The sequence below is a fragment of the Entelurus aequoreus genome, linkage group LG20 (genome assembly GCF_033978785.1).
Source record: "Entelurus aequoreus isolate RoL-2023_Sb linkage group LG20, RoL_Eaeq_v1.1, whole genome shotgun sequence".
NCBI lineage: Eukaryota > Metazoa > Chordata > Actinopteri > Syngnathiformes > Syngnathidae > Entelurus > Entelurus aequoreus.
The window spans coordinates 22,866,490-22,881,433 of NC_084750.1; the positions used below are offsets into that span (position 1 = coordinate 22,866,490).

The following is a 14,944-nucleotide window of genomic DNA, read 5'->3' on the forward strand; positions in this document are numbered from 1 at the left end:
AATGTATATTTAACATGACTGCAAAAAGATATATATGTTTTCCTTTGTAAAAACAAAAACATAAAAAACTAAATATTTTTACTGTAAAATTAAAATTTTACTGTAAAATTAAAATTTTACTATAAAATTAAAATTTTACTGTAAATTTTTTCCAAAACTTCTGTTAACTTTCCTTTAATTGCTTAAACCGTTTATTCCTGTAATAATGATTCCGTATATGGCAATAATTCCTTTTAAAAATGGTTCAACCTGTGTTTGACAATGTGCTCCTTCTGCGCTCCCCTCTGCGTTTGGTTCCAGACTCATGGTGATGAGGGCGTCTACTGGCAGGTGAATTTCGAGAGGTTCCATCTCCACTTCAGAGACCAGGCCATCATTGGTGCTGTGGCCAACAAACTAGACCAGGTCAGATGTCTTAACAATTAAATTAAATATGACAGTACAGTTGTTACAATCCACCGTGTGTTTGTCAACAACACTCATGAAGCTGTGTGTACACGATTTGTTAGAGGGTACAACACGCCTTCGCCAACGTCGCCTTCTCTTATTTCGGATCAACATTTAATTCAAAGTGAATCTTATAACACGTCAATTAATTTCAGCTCCAATAATACTCCTCTTGTCTCTTTAATTACCATTGTTTACTCTAACGCAAACAAGCTAACAAATAGTCATGTAGTTGCTCACTTGGTTGACAGAGTTTTAAAAGGATAAACAGTATTTACAATGCATTCTTTTATTTGTGGCGTCCTGCCACATGTAAATTTGACCGGCACATACAGCTTTGGCGCTAAGTGGTCGCCCTCGCTGATAAACACATTATGATGGGACTGTCTTTGAATGTACCAGTAGGTTATTTGTTGCAACTTTGTTGTTAGCATTGTAACTCCGCTACTTAACACACATTTTTATTTGATAAATTTATTCCGAACACAAAAATAAGTAAATATAGCATTCCCATTACAATATTGTCGTCTGAAAAAAATGTATGGTAATATTAAATGAAACAAAAAGAAGTCCGAAAAGGAGCAAGAAGAAGGCTTATGTCACAAAAATGATATTCTGATTCTTTATCAACACTACAGTACATAATGACCTTTATACAACAATATTTGCTATATAATTACAGGATACACATCATATAATTCCATCCATGAATGCTCACAATAATACTCATCATTTCATCAAATGGTATTTGTGTAAATACATTAGTGTGGCCTGGGGGCCATTTGAGGCGTGCAGCTCCAGTTGTGTTGGTTTGCAGCAACAAAAACAAAACAAGTAAAAAAATACATAATGTAGTGAGAAAAAGCTGAAATTTTGATACTACTTCATAACTAGGGCTGTGGTTCTCAATTGTTTTTCACCAAGTACCACCTCGGAAAACACTTGGCTCTCCAAGTACCACCACAATGACCCACATTAAAATACAGTAGCGTCATAGGCCTAAGTATTCATTAGAAACAAGGCAGAGGTATTGAACAAGTATATGTAATATTATTGGCCACTGTTACATTACACACAGTTTGAACAGTAACACTGTGTTTGAATATAGGAAAATAAAACACTGTACTTGAATAATGAATCAAATCAAATCAATGATTTAATTCAGTGAGTCTTTGTTGTACCACTAGATGGGAGTTTAGTTGGAGAAATACCAAACTAGGATGTCCCGTTCTGATATAAGCGAAAATAACATGGGATTATTGCAAGATAGATATAGACATAGTAAGTGTTCTTAACTGAACAATAAACACATTTGTCAATATAAACAAATACCAAATAATATTCAATACAGATATAAAGTCTTCAAGGCAGTGGCGTGTTAAAAAGTATCCAGTAACAAACGTGTCCGCATCACTCAACTTAATCCATCATAACCCTAATAGATTATTGTAGCTACTAAGTACTGCCAAAAAACCTTAAAAACAGCATAGGTCTATTTCAGACGATAAATAGGTAATTGTTTTTCATTGTTCTCTGTTTAAGGATTTTCACTTTATCAAACCTTTTCTAACATTCCACATATCAAAATAATAAAATTATGTATATTTTGTTTGGATATATCGGATTGATATCGGTATGGGTCTATACTTAAGGCTACAATATCGGTATTGTAAAAGAATATTAATGTCACCTGTAACGCAAAGCTGACACAAAGTTATATATTTAAATATATATAATATCTATTTTAACCTTTTTTTGCAGAATAAAAAAAAACATCAACATTTATATTTATATTTTTTCTTATTCTTTGAGCACTTTTTGTCCCTTCTGCTGCGTTCATAAGTATTATGTGCACAAGTATCATGGCTAATTATGCAAATTAGAGAATTAGAAACTTTGCACAGACGGAGGAAAAACCACGTCAACAAACTGCTGTCGGTTTAAAAATACAGTCAATAGAAAATGTGCAAACATCAGCAAGTTTTGCTTATGTCGACAGCCGCTGATGTTGACGCCAGTCAGCCAAGCCGAGCGATGTCCACTCAAACCGAGCAATGTCCACTCAAACGAGTACCATTGTATGAACGTTTTTGAATGGCGGGCGTGTGTGTCTTCCACCTCAGACCAGCAGTGAGATAGTGAGGACCATGCTGAGGATGAGCGAGGTAACAACTTCGCCGACGGCCGCAAACACGAAGCCCCTCGCCGCCAACGAGATCTACAGGTCCCTGCCAGCCACCTATAACATCCCCAGACCCATCTTGGACCAGTACCTCACTCTGCTGGTGGATGACCCGGTACGACTTCATCATTTTATTATGTGTGGCTTAAACCAGCGTTTCTTAACCATTGTTGGGCTGTGAGCGCCTCCTAGAGGGCAGCCAAAAAACATCTGTTTCACAGCTGTGGTTTGCAACGGTTGTCAGTTGTAATACACTTTTCCACCACTCGTGGCAGTAATGACAATATCAAACAGAAGAAATCTGAGCTAGTCATAAGTTTCTTAAGCGCAAAAATTATGACTAAAGTAGTGAAACTGTATTTTAATTTGCACTTTAGTTTTATTGACAGTTTAGTTAAGAAACATATATTATTATTATTTTTGTGTATTCACATAATTAGAATGTGTTTATTTTAGCACTGCGTAATTGTAAGTATCGTATTTTTCGGAGTATAACCCACACCGGAGCCGCACCCACTACATTTTAGAATAAATATTTTTTGATATATTAGCCGGACTATGAGCCTCAGATAAATACCAGTTCGTTGTGAAATTAGATATTTACGTATTTTGTAAATGTTTATTTACATACCTTAATTGTTTCCAAACAGTGCCAATATCAAGGCAGTAAAATGGTTGATCAAACAAAACAGAAGTAATTGAAGTCTTTATTATTCCTATAGGAGATGAATTGGATGTACTCCTTTTTTAATAAGGTTTAAGATGTTAATTAGAATTCTTCTTCCTTGTACTTTGTAAACACTTTTGAGTTTTAATGGTTTCTTAAAGTGGATCATTTTATTAAATTGTTTGATTTCTTTGCTTAATCCATCCCATAATCTCCCATATCTTATAGTCTGGGAAATAAGGTAAATGTATTTTTCATCAGTTTTTTATAAGTGCCTTCTTTTGCAGTATATTTAATTAGCCTTTATTTTTGTAATCCACCTGACCTAAGCCTTGATAATAATGATAGTACTATTTGTGATTACCACATGCTAATTCAGTGTTAAAATTTGAGTGGGCCCTGAAGTCAAAAAAGTTAAGAACCCCTGTTTTAAAACAGGGGCTCTTAACCTTTTTGACATCGGGGCCCAACTTTCCACTACTGAGGGGCCCGGTGCCCACTCAAGTTTTAACACTGAAATTAGAAATCTTACTGTTACTTTCAATCGTATTCAATAGTTACCTATTTATTTAACACATACACCTTAAGCTTAGTTAGACTTATAAATTAGTATGAAAACTATTTTAAATACTATGTTCTGCTGAAATAAAAAAAATTATGAATAGGTTTCTAATAGAGATGTCCGATAATATCGGACTGCCGATATTATCGGCCGATAAATGCTTTAAAATGTGATACCGGAAATTATCGGTATCGGTTACAAAAAGTAAAATTTATGACTTTTCAAAACGCCGCTGCACGGAGTGGTACACGGACGTAGGGAGAATTACAGAGCGCCAATAAACCTTAAAGGCACTACCTTTGCGTGCCGGCCCAATCACATAATATCTATGGCTTTTCACACACACAAGTGAATGCAATGCAAACTTGGTCAACAGCCATACAGGTCACACTGAGGGTAGCCGTATAAACAACTTTAACACTGTTACAAATATGCGTCACACTGTGAACCCACACCAAACAAGAATGACAAACACATTTCGGGAGAACATCCGCACCGTAACACAACATAAACACAACAGAACAAATACCCAGAACCCCTTGCAGCACTAACTCTTCCGGGACGCTACAATATACACCCCCCCCCCACCTCAACCCCGCCCACCTCAAACTCCTCATGCTCTCTCAGGGAGAGCATGTCCCAAATTCCAAGCTGCTGTTTTGAGGCATGTTAAAAAAAATAATGCACTTTGTGACTTCAATAATAAATATGGCAGTGCCATGTTGGCATTTTTTTCCATAACTTGAGTTGATTTATTTTGGAAAACCTTGTTACATTGTTTAATGCATCCAGCGGGGCATCACAATAAAATTAGGCATAATAATGTGTTAATTCAACAACTGTATATATCGGTATCAGTTGATATCAGAATCGGTAATTAAGAGTTGGACAATATCGGATATCGGCAAAAAAGCCATTATCGGACATCTCTAGTTTCTAACCTAAACTGTCAAAAAAATTAAAGTGAAAATGAAAATACCGCTTCACCACTTTAGTCATAAATTTTGCGCTAAAGAAACTTCTCTTTGACTTTAGCTCCAGACTTCTTCTGTTTGTTTGATTTTGTCATCACTGCCACACGTGGTGGAAAAGTGTATTACAGCTGAGTACCTGCTGCGGCCCATACGGAGCACATCTGAGAAAAAAATATTTTTTGGCGGCCCTATGGTTGAGAAACACTGTTTTAAACCACATTACATATTTTTGAACATTATAAACTAACATTATTGTTTGTTTTTTAGATGGAGTTTGTGGGCAAGGCTGGCGAGAGTGGAGGCGGGATGTTTGTCGTCAGTATCTTTTTTTGTGTTAATTGGCACTGAGTTCTCTATTGATGAAACACAAAGGGCCTGATCTACAGCTGGTTTGCAGATGGCAGTAATGTATAGATTACGGCGTGTTGGCTCGTCAGTTCAGTCTTTGCTGATACAAGCCTTTTGTTGCGCCCTAAAAAGTGTTCATACTGTATTCATATTGTACTTACCGTATTTTTCGGAGTATAAGTCGCTCTGGAGTATAAGTCGCTCTGGAGTATAAGTCGCAACTGCCGAAAATGCATAATAAAGAAGGGAAAAAACATATAAGTCGCACTGGAGTATAAGTCGCATTTTTTGGGGAAATTTATTTGATAAAATCCAATACCAAGAATAGACATTTGAAAGGCAATTTAAAGTAAATAAAGAATAGTGAACAACAGGCTGAATAAGTGTACGTTATATGAGGCATAAATAACCAACTGAGAACGTGCCTGGTATGTTAACGTAACATATTATGGTAAGAGTCATTCGAATAACTATAACATATAGAACATGCTATACGTTTACCAAACAATCTGTCACTCCTAATTGCTAAATCCCATGAAATCTTATACGTCTAGTCTCTTACATGATTGATATTATTTGATATTTTACGGTAATGTGTTAATAATTTCACACACAAGTCGCTCCTGAGTATAAGTCGCACCCCCGGCCAAACTATGAAAAAAACTGCGACTTATAGTCCGAAAAATACGGTATTACACACCAGCTGTTTGATTTTCAAGTGCATCTTAGTATTAGTTTTCATTAACAATTTTGGAGGTTTTGAAATCGCCATGTAAAATCACTAATCAATCAATCAATCAATGTTTATTTATATAGCCCTAAATCACAAGTGTCTCAAAAGGCTGTACACATCCTAATGCTAATCAGTAGCATGTCAATGGCAAAGCCAATGTATATTTGCATCAAGCCAGGGAAGTTTTTGAAAAAGCTGAGCCTTACCTAACTTACGTTGGAGCATTTTTGGAGTCAATTTCTTTGTTGCAATGTAAAATTGCAACATCACCTAGAGGTAGTTTGGCATAGTCCGCTCTCAGTGCTGCTGGAGTGATCGCCAAGTGCCGAAGTGCAGAGAGCTCCGGCTGAGTGACGTCACTCACAACCCAGGTAACATAACATGGCACCATTAGATTTTACGTGGGACTGTCGGGATTCGGTCGGTGCCAATAAAGTACCGGATTCGGTACTCAGCCCTATTCCAGATGCATGAATTCGCTGCCGGGTTGTGATGGTGTCCTGGGCATGACGTTAAAATGCATCCGGCAGTGGAGGCTCCTCTGTGGGGTCTTGGGGCACTAGGAGGTTAACCCCTTTACTACTGTTACCCCAGGTGGCCCTTGGCAAAGGCCTAGTACCTGACTGCCCCCTAGCCAGGGATACGGTGAAGACCTCAACGGCGGAGCAGGCGGAAGACGGTAGATTTAAGAACTACCACAACGGCTGCGATGGCAGAAGAAGGCTGCAGCAGAAAAGGGTCCCCAGTCATCTTAGACTCCATGCCACTGAACCCTGACCCAATTCTGTCAAGGATCGTGTGGTGACTGTCTGTGCACCAGTCTCCCCATGTTGAACAAAGTCACGCACAGGCATCCTCCATAAAGGGATACACCCCTACCAGGAGGATCGTCATACTCGTTCGAGTGACCGCAGATGATGGTGCACCGCGTCAGCAAGCTAAAAATAGTTCCCGTTGTTTTTATTCTACACTGCGTGTTACAGATGATATATAGATGTGTGCTATTAGTCCAACAACATCGCAGACAGTTTGGAGAACATAACATAATTGTGGGGTTAAATGAGTGTTTCCATGGCCACAGCCTGCACCAGTTATCAATTGTACACCCAGTCTCAGTAGATCACACGCAACACAGCCATTATTGGTACACGCTATTTTATAGTTTGCACATGCTGTTTAGCGTCTGGTAATTGGATCAAAATATGGATTATTTTCCTGACGGTTGTGTCAGACTTGCACCAAGCGCTGGCCAATCTAGCGCGGGCCACTGTGGAGTCTGCTGTACAAGAGAGGTGAGCTCGTGTTGTCATCCTTCTACACCAGTAAAACTTATGTCTTGAACTTATTCCCAATGATTTGTATTTTTTAGGTTTGGGTCACGATCCGCTCGCATATTTCGTCTGCTGCTAAAGAAGAAACACCTGGAACAGAAGCAGGTGGAAGATTTTGCTATGATTCCAGCCAAGGAGGCTAAAGACATGCTCTACACGCTTCTCTCACAGAACCTGGTCCAGCTGCAGGTACCAACGTGAAGACGTCCTCTATACACTGCAAAAAGTCAGTGTTCAAAAACAAGAAAAAAAATCAAATAAAAAATTAGGGGTATTTTATTTGAACTAAGCAAAATTATCTGCCAGTAGAACAAGAAAATTCGGCTTGTCAAGACTTTCCAAAACAAGTAAAATTAGCTAACCTCAATGAACCCCAAAATACCTTAAAATAAGTATATTCTCACTAATAACAAGTGCACTTTTCTTGGTAGAAAAAAAAAATTAGACCTTTTTGCTCAATATGTTGAAAAATATTCTTAAATGACGTAAATGCTAGTACCATTATCTTGACATAATGATATGCGCTCGGCATCATGATTTTTTTTTTCATGCTTGAAGTAAGAAATTATTACTTTAAAAAAGCAGTTTTATACTTGTGAGTGTTGATGACACAGCTTTGCAACAGTTGATATTCTAGTTTAAAGCATGTTTTACTCAATATAGGTCATAACATCTCAGCAAAAAGCTGTAATATCTTACTGAGATAATTTAGGACCAAAACCCTTAAAACAAGTAAAACACTCTAACATAAAATCTGCTTAGTGAGAAGAATTATCTTATCAGACAGAAAATAAGCAAATATCACCCTTATTTGAGATATTTAATCTTACTTAGATTTCAGTTTTTGCAGTATATCAGGGTTCCTCAACTTTTTTCCCACCAGGGACCGGTTTAATGTATGCATTATTCTATGTGTGGCAGATAAAAACAGCAAAAAATTTGCCTTTGGCTACAATCTGGCACATCAACATTTTATATGTCCATTAACGTGCATTGTCCCATATACTATAACAAAGGAGTTGTAATATATATCTATTAACAAGCTTTTGGTGTGTTTAGTGGGACAGGCGAAAGTTAAGTCGGAAAAAATGCGGTAGTTTATAAATTAATTATTTGTTTCTGCGCGGCCCGGTAGCAAATGCGTCACGGAGGAATATTTTAGTACCGGTACCAAAATGTAGTTCGATACTTTTCGGTACTTTTCTAAATAAAGGGCACCACAAAAAAATGCATTCTAGGCTTTATTTTAACACAAAATCTTACAGTACATTAAACTTATGTATCTTATTGCAAGTTTGTCCTTAAATAAAATAGTGAATATACAAGACAACTTTTCTTTTATTAGTAAGTAAACAAACAAAGACTCCTAATTTAGCTGCTGACATATGCAGTAACATATTGTGTCATTTTCCAATGTATTATTTTGTCAACATTATAAAGGACAAGTGGTAGAAAATGAATTATTAATCTACTTGTTAATTTACTGTTAATATCTGCATACTTTCTCTTTTAACATGTTCTGTCTACGCTTCTGTTAAAATGTAATAATCACTTATTCTTCTGTTGTTTGGATGCTTTACATTAGTTTTGGATGATACCACAAATTTTAAGAGGCGGTATAGTACCGAATATGATTCATTAGTATCGCGGTACTATACTAGTATTGGTATACCGTACAACCCTAGTCTGAATGTATTTGTGATGAGCCGCCACAAATATGACTATGAGGCACATGGTCCATTCTGAAGTAAGAGATCTGTTTTGTCCGCAGGAAATCCCCAAAACTCCAGACTTTGCACCCTCTCGTACCTTCTATCTTTACACGGTGAACCAACTGTCCACTGCAAGGATGTTGCTCCAGAACTGCTACAAGGTAAAAACACATGTAACTTCATTATAGCATAATTCTGTCTTTTTGTCCTAACAAAGTTTTTGCTTGTGCAGACGGTGGCCAACCTCATAGAGAGACGACTGTTTGAGACGACAAATAGCAAGTAAGTGCATTGTGAGCAGGGATTTTGTGCCCTCTAAAGACTGTCTAAAAGCCTTGTTTTTTTTCCAATAATTGTCAGGCGTCTGCTGGAGAAGTCCCAGCGCATTGAGGCCATCATGGCCTCCCTGCAGGCCAGCGGGGCGGAGCCGGAACAGTTGACGGAGGTGGAGGAGATGATCACCGCTTCCGAGAAGCAACAACTGGAGTCTTTGCGGCTTCACGTCAACAAGTATGACGAGTTAGCGGTTCTAGCTTCAAACAGACCCTCCAGGAATGTACAATGTTGCGACTGCACCGATTCACGCAAATGTAACCAATCCCTTCAAACCCTTGAAACTTTGTCCATTTCTTGTAACTTTACCATATATTTTGGCCAATCGTCATTTTCATCAACAGAATTAGTGTTTGAGCAGCGCTCAAACGTGCACATTAACTGTCTAACCAAAACTTATTGTGTAGGCAAACCAATACCTAACATAATCTCAACTGTTTTCAAACATTTTTTACATTTTTGCTCTAACGGAGAGTTTATCGTCCCCACTAGTAACTAATTTTTCTTAGTCAAATCTATTTTTGTTGTTGAAATAAACAAATATGTTGTAATGCAGGGTAGAGTTGTACGGTATACCGGTATTAGTATAGTACTGTGATACTAATGAATCATATTCAGTACTATACCGCCTCTGAAAAGTACCAGTCTGCCGCGCCCCCGTCGTTGTCACGTCATGTCATTGCTGGTTTACGAGCAGAGGAGCATGTTCGGCAGCGCACAATCACAGAGTACTTACAAGCAGACACAGTGTGTAGACAGAAAAGGTAGAACGGACGCATTTTGGCTTAAAAACTAATGATAAAGGTGAAGTTATAACACTGAAACGCCCTCAGGGAGAGGTGCTTTAAGACATGGCTAGCTTGCTAGCGGCTAAAGTCCAGCCGCAGTCTGCAGTGTTTTAGCTACTTCTAAATCACTAATCCTCGCCTCCATGGCGACAATTAAAGTAAGTTTCTTACAAGTATCATCCCTACAGGACGAGGAATATGGAAGTAGAATTGTCTCACATCAACTTACTGCATATATATACATATGACATATGACATTAATACATAGTATATTATATATATATATATATATATATATATATATATATTAATAAATATACACACACAATTACAAATGTGATCTACAAATAAATAAATAATTTGTATAAATAAACGCGTATTTGTAAATATACTTTTGAGATTTGAAAATATATACAATTAAAATTTATATATATATAAAAATGTGACATACAAATAACTCAAGAATTTGTATAAATAAACGTGTATTTGTAAATATATTTTTGAGATTTTAATATAAATATGCTTGATTTTGTATTTGTATTTAATTGAATTTGCATATGTGGATCGCTGTTTTGCTTTTGTGTCGATGAAAGATTCCTCCCACAAACCAGATGCACAAATAAATGTGACCTACACACTCCCCTGAACAACCAGCAGAGGGCACTGCAGCCAGAGCGGTCTGGGTCACAGAGCATTATATGCAAAATGCCCAGAGTTCTCTGCACAAAAACAATCCACGTCTTTACAGAGAGAACGCACAACGGGCCTGAGCTTGCTAACGTTAGCGTTGTATTAGCTAATGCTAAGTTATCCAGTTAATCTGAAAGACCGTGCTAACTGCTTATTTTATTGTATCAATGCCGTTTAATGACCTTGTCCCGATGTAGATACTGATCTCTTATCAGTGCAATGTGTGTCAAATCATCATCATATGACCCTCCCTAAGTTCAAACCACGGGCGAGTCATACCAAAGACTATAAAAATGGGACCCATTACCTCCCTGCTTGGCACTCAGCATCAAGGGTTGGAATTGGGTGTTAAATCACCTGGAGTGACTGTCCAATGGCACCCTGGTTGATATTTTCATGTAACAGCACTTTGTTAGCACTTGTTGAATCCACTTCCTGTCGTTTCCCCAGGTTGGATTCCGCAGAGACCCAAGTGGATGAAACCATCTTTCTGCTTGAATCTTACGTCCAGGCCACCGTCTCATCCTCAAGCTGAGTAAGACTTTGCCTGTCCAAAAGTACTTAGACCTTGTGCATCAGTACTGCCAAACGTGGCTCTTTTATTGTTTGTTTACTTTTGAGTTGTATAAAATCTGATCAGAATGTTGTTTATTTCCTGAAAATTCTAAAACATCATTTGGATTGAAAAGTCATCACTGGGCGATATGCGATGAAAACTGTAACACAATATAAGTGTTTTATTTCGGTCGAAATGGATAATTACTGATATGTTTTATGGGTAACACTTTATTTAGTATGGGGAACATATTCTAAGTAACATAGACTTCATTTAGAGTTATTTGGACACTAGGGGAACATATTCTAAGTAACAAATACTTAATTTAGAGTTATTTGGTTAGGGTTAGGGTTGGGGTTAGTAATGGTGAATATGTTTCCCATACTTAAGTGTTACCGGCTTACTGGTTGTATAATAAGGCCATGCAGAATAAGGCATTAATAAGTACTTAATAATGACTAATTAAGAGCCATTATGTTACTAGTTTGCATGTTAATAAGCAACTAATTAATGGTGAATATGTTCCCCATACTAAAGTGTTACTGTTTTATGACCTATGGAAAATAAGGACCAGGAAAAATATATTAAGTGTAAACATTTTTATTTCAAATGTAACCTTCATCTGATTATAATCCCCTCAGCTATCAAGGCAGAAAGGAAAGGAAATGTCAACACAAGCATGGAAAACACTCAAACAATGTAAAGAAAATTGTGAAATCACTTTGGAAAAGTGCAAAAATAAGGAATATGTAACAAATGCTTAATAAAGTAACAAAATAGACTTAATAAACTTAAATTGTCTGCAGGTTTAGTGCCAGGAAGTTATTGCTTTGCTCTAAAGGGTGAGTGCGGCTAAGGTGGTGTGGTATTAGTCCGACTACAGTCTGTTTGGAAAAAAATTAAAAACACTGCAATACTTTCTATTTATTCTCTTTTCACTCCATGCAAAGAATCAACTGCGAGACAACAAGATGGCGCAACTAAACGTGATAGTTGATACTGTTACCTGATTGGCTGTTACTGATCAGTGATCACTTATTGCGTTGCTCGGTTACCAGAGAGCGAGTGCCTTTGTTCATGCAACCAACCTTGCTTTGCAACTTCCGCTTAAAAAAAATCATTGTTTTATTGAACACATTTTTTATTGATATCGATTATGTGTCTATCGCGATATATATTGATATCGTTTTTATTGCCCAGCCCTACATACCACAACATTACTGCTTCACTCCTAAGTCGAAGCCCCTCAAACATAGACTACGTTATTAAGTATTAAGGTGCACAGGCCCCAATGTGGCCTCGATGTCACCAGGATGCGCAGTTCCATAGTCAAAACAAAGGAAGTTGACCGGATTCAGGGAAGTCGCCACTACTCAGTGGTGTGCCGTCAGGGCCAGCAAGGCCTAACATAACCAGATATCATGATCATAATTAAAGATAAAAGTCATTTTTAATTTACTTTCCCTAAATATCTAAAAATATTCATATTCTCTTCATGTCATAGTATGCTCCTTCCAGTGCTGTTGTTTTTAGTTTAGAGTTTGTATCCAATCAGAATTCAGCTAGTTTATGTTGCCATGCTGTACCAAATCTGCCCGGAGGCCTTCAGAATCAACAATGCAGGCATCAAAACTATGAATGAACACGTGGAGTTATGTGCTTAACAAAAAATGGTGAAATAACTGAAAACATGTTTTATATTCTAGTTTCTTCAAAATAGCCACCCTTTGCTCTTACCGTTTTGCACACTCTTGGCATTCTCTCGATGAGCTTCAAGAGGTAGTCACCTGAAATGGTTTTCACTTCACACATAGTTTTGATGCCTTCAGTGACAATCTACAATGTAAATTAAATAGTCATGAAAATAAAGAAAACGCATTGAAATGACAAGGTGTGTCCAAACTTTTGGCCTGTACTGTGTGTGTGTGTATATATATATATATATATATATATATATATATATATATATATATATATATATATATATATATATATATATATATATATATATATATATATATATATATATATATATATATATATATATATATATATATATATATGTGTGTGTGTGTGTGTGTGTGTGTATATTTATGTTGTATATATACTGTATCTCTGTGTGTGTGTGTATACTGCATATATATATATGTATGTATTAGGGTTGTACCAAAAATATACCGGTATTAGTATAGTACCGCGATACTAATGAATAATTTTCGTGGAAGGTAGCCATCCACAAGCTTTTGGTTGAGTTTTTGACCACTCCTCTTGACAAAATTGGAGCAGTTCAGCTAAATTTATGGGTTTTCTGACATGGACTTGTTTCTTCAGCATTGTCCACACGTTTAAGTCAGGACTTTGGGAAGGTCATTCTAAAACCTTCATTCTAGCCTGATTTAGCCATTCCTTTACCACTTTTGACGTGTGTTTGGGGTCATCGTCCTGTTGGAACACCCAACCGCGCCCAAGACCCAACCTCCGGGCTGATGACTTTAGGTTGTCCTGAAGAATTTGGAGGTAATCCTCCTTTTTCATTGTCCCATTTACTCTCTGTAAAGCACCAGTTCCATTGGCAGCAAAACAGGCCCAGAGCATAATACTACCACCACCATGCTTGACGGTAGGCATGGTGTTCCTGGGATTAAAGGCCTCACATTTTCTCCTCCAAACATATTGCTGTGTATTGTGACCAAACAGCTACATTTTTGTTTCATCTTACATCAAATGGACACAGATAAGACCTTCTGGAGGAAAGTTATGTGGTCATAAAAACATTTTTAAACTTGGGACTAATCCGGCCTGCGGGCCGTAGTTTGGGGACCAATGGGTTAGAGCAGGGGTCCCCAAAGTTTTTGACTCGGGGGCCGCGTTGGGTTAAAAAAATTGGGCCGGGGGCCGGGCTGTATGTGTGTGTGTGTATGTATATATATATATATATACCTGTATGTATGTATATATATATATATATATATATATATATATATATATATATATATATATATATATATATATATATATATATATATATATGTGGGGGCTGTATGTGTGTGTGTGTATATATATATATATATGTGGGGGCTGTATGTGTGTGTGTGTATATATATATATATGTATATATATATATATATATATATATATATATATATATATATATATATATATATATATTCCGAGCGCAATGACGTCACGTTATCGATGGGAAAATGCATTTTTAGACAATATGATTTGCCTGAGCTGCTAGGAAACACAGAGTAACAAGCGGTAGAAAATGGATTAGAAAGGACAGATTTAAAAAAAATTATAATTGAAAAAAAATAAATAAATAAATGTTTTTTTTTTTTTTCTTGGGACCTCCCGCTGGCCGGATTTTGGACGTCTGATTTAAATATTCATCAAATATAAACATCTTTGCATCCATCCATTTTCTACCGCTTGTCCCTTTCGGGGTCACGGGGGGTGCTGGAGCAGCTGAGATAGGCAAATATAAACATTGGAAGTCAAATAAATGTGTAAGTAGTTTCAATTATTTGGCTTTATATTTATAATTTTCAATTTAATAACGCTTCATGGAAATTGGTGGTGTTTGCGAAACCAAGCGACAATTTTTTTTTTTTTATACCA

The 14,944-nt window shown here is 36.9% G+C and overlaps 1 protein-coding gene across 4 annotated transcripts in view; it reads left to right on the plus strand.

The window, feature by feature from the left end:
* The window catches only part of polr3c (polymerase (RNA) III (DNA directed) polypeptide C), a 32,355-nt gene extending 20,946 nt beyond the window's left edge, over positions 1 to 11,409 (plus strand). For all 4 annotated transcript variants that reach the window (XM_062029652.1, XM_062029651.1, XM_062029653.1 and 1 more), the window contains 9 exons: positions 301 to 405; positions 2,571 to 2,744; positions 5,100 to 5,151; positions 7,145 to 7,205; positions 7,283 to 7,433; positions 9,016 to 9,117; positions 9,189 to 9,238; positions 9,317 to 9,466; positions 11,218 to 11,409. In XM_062029652.1, the coding sequence (XP_061885636.1) occupies positions 301 to 405; positions 2,571 to 2,744; positions 5,100 to 5,151; positions 7,145 to 7,205; positions 7,283 to 7,433; positions 9,016 to 9,117; positions 9,189 to 9,238; positions 9,317 to 9,466; positions 11,218 to 11,302 (930 nt within the window). In that variant the 3' untranslated portion in view covers positions 11,303 to 11,409. The remainder of the gene's footprint in view (positions 1 to 300; positions 406 to 2,570; positions 2,745 to 5,099; positions 5,152 to 7,144; positions 7,206 to 7,282; positions 7,434 to 9,015; positions 9,118 to 9,188; positions 9,239 to 9,316; positions 9,467 to 11,217) is intronic.
* Positions 11,410 to 14,944: the final 3,535 nt, after the last annotated feature.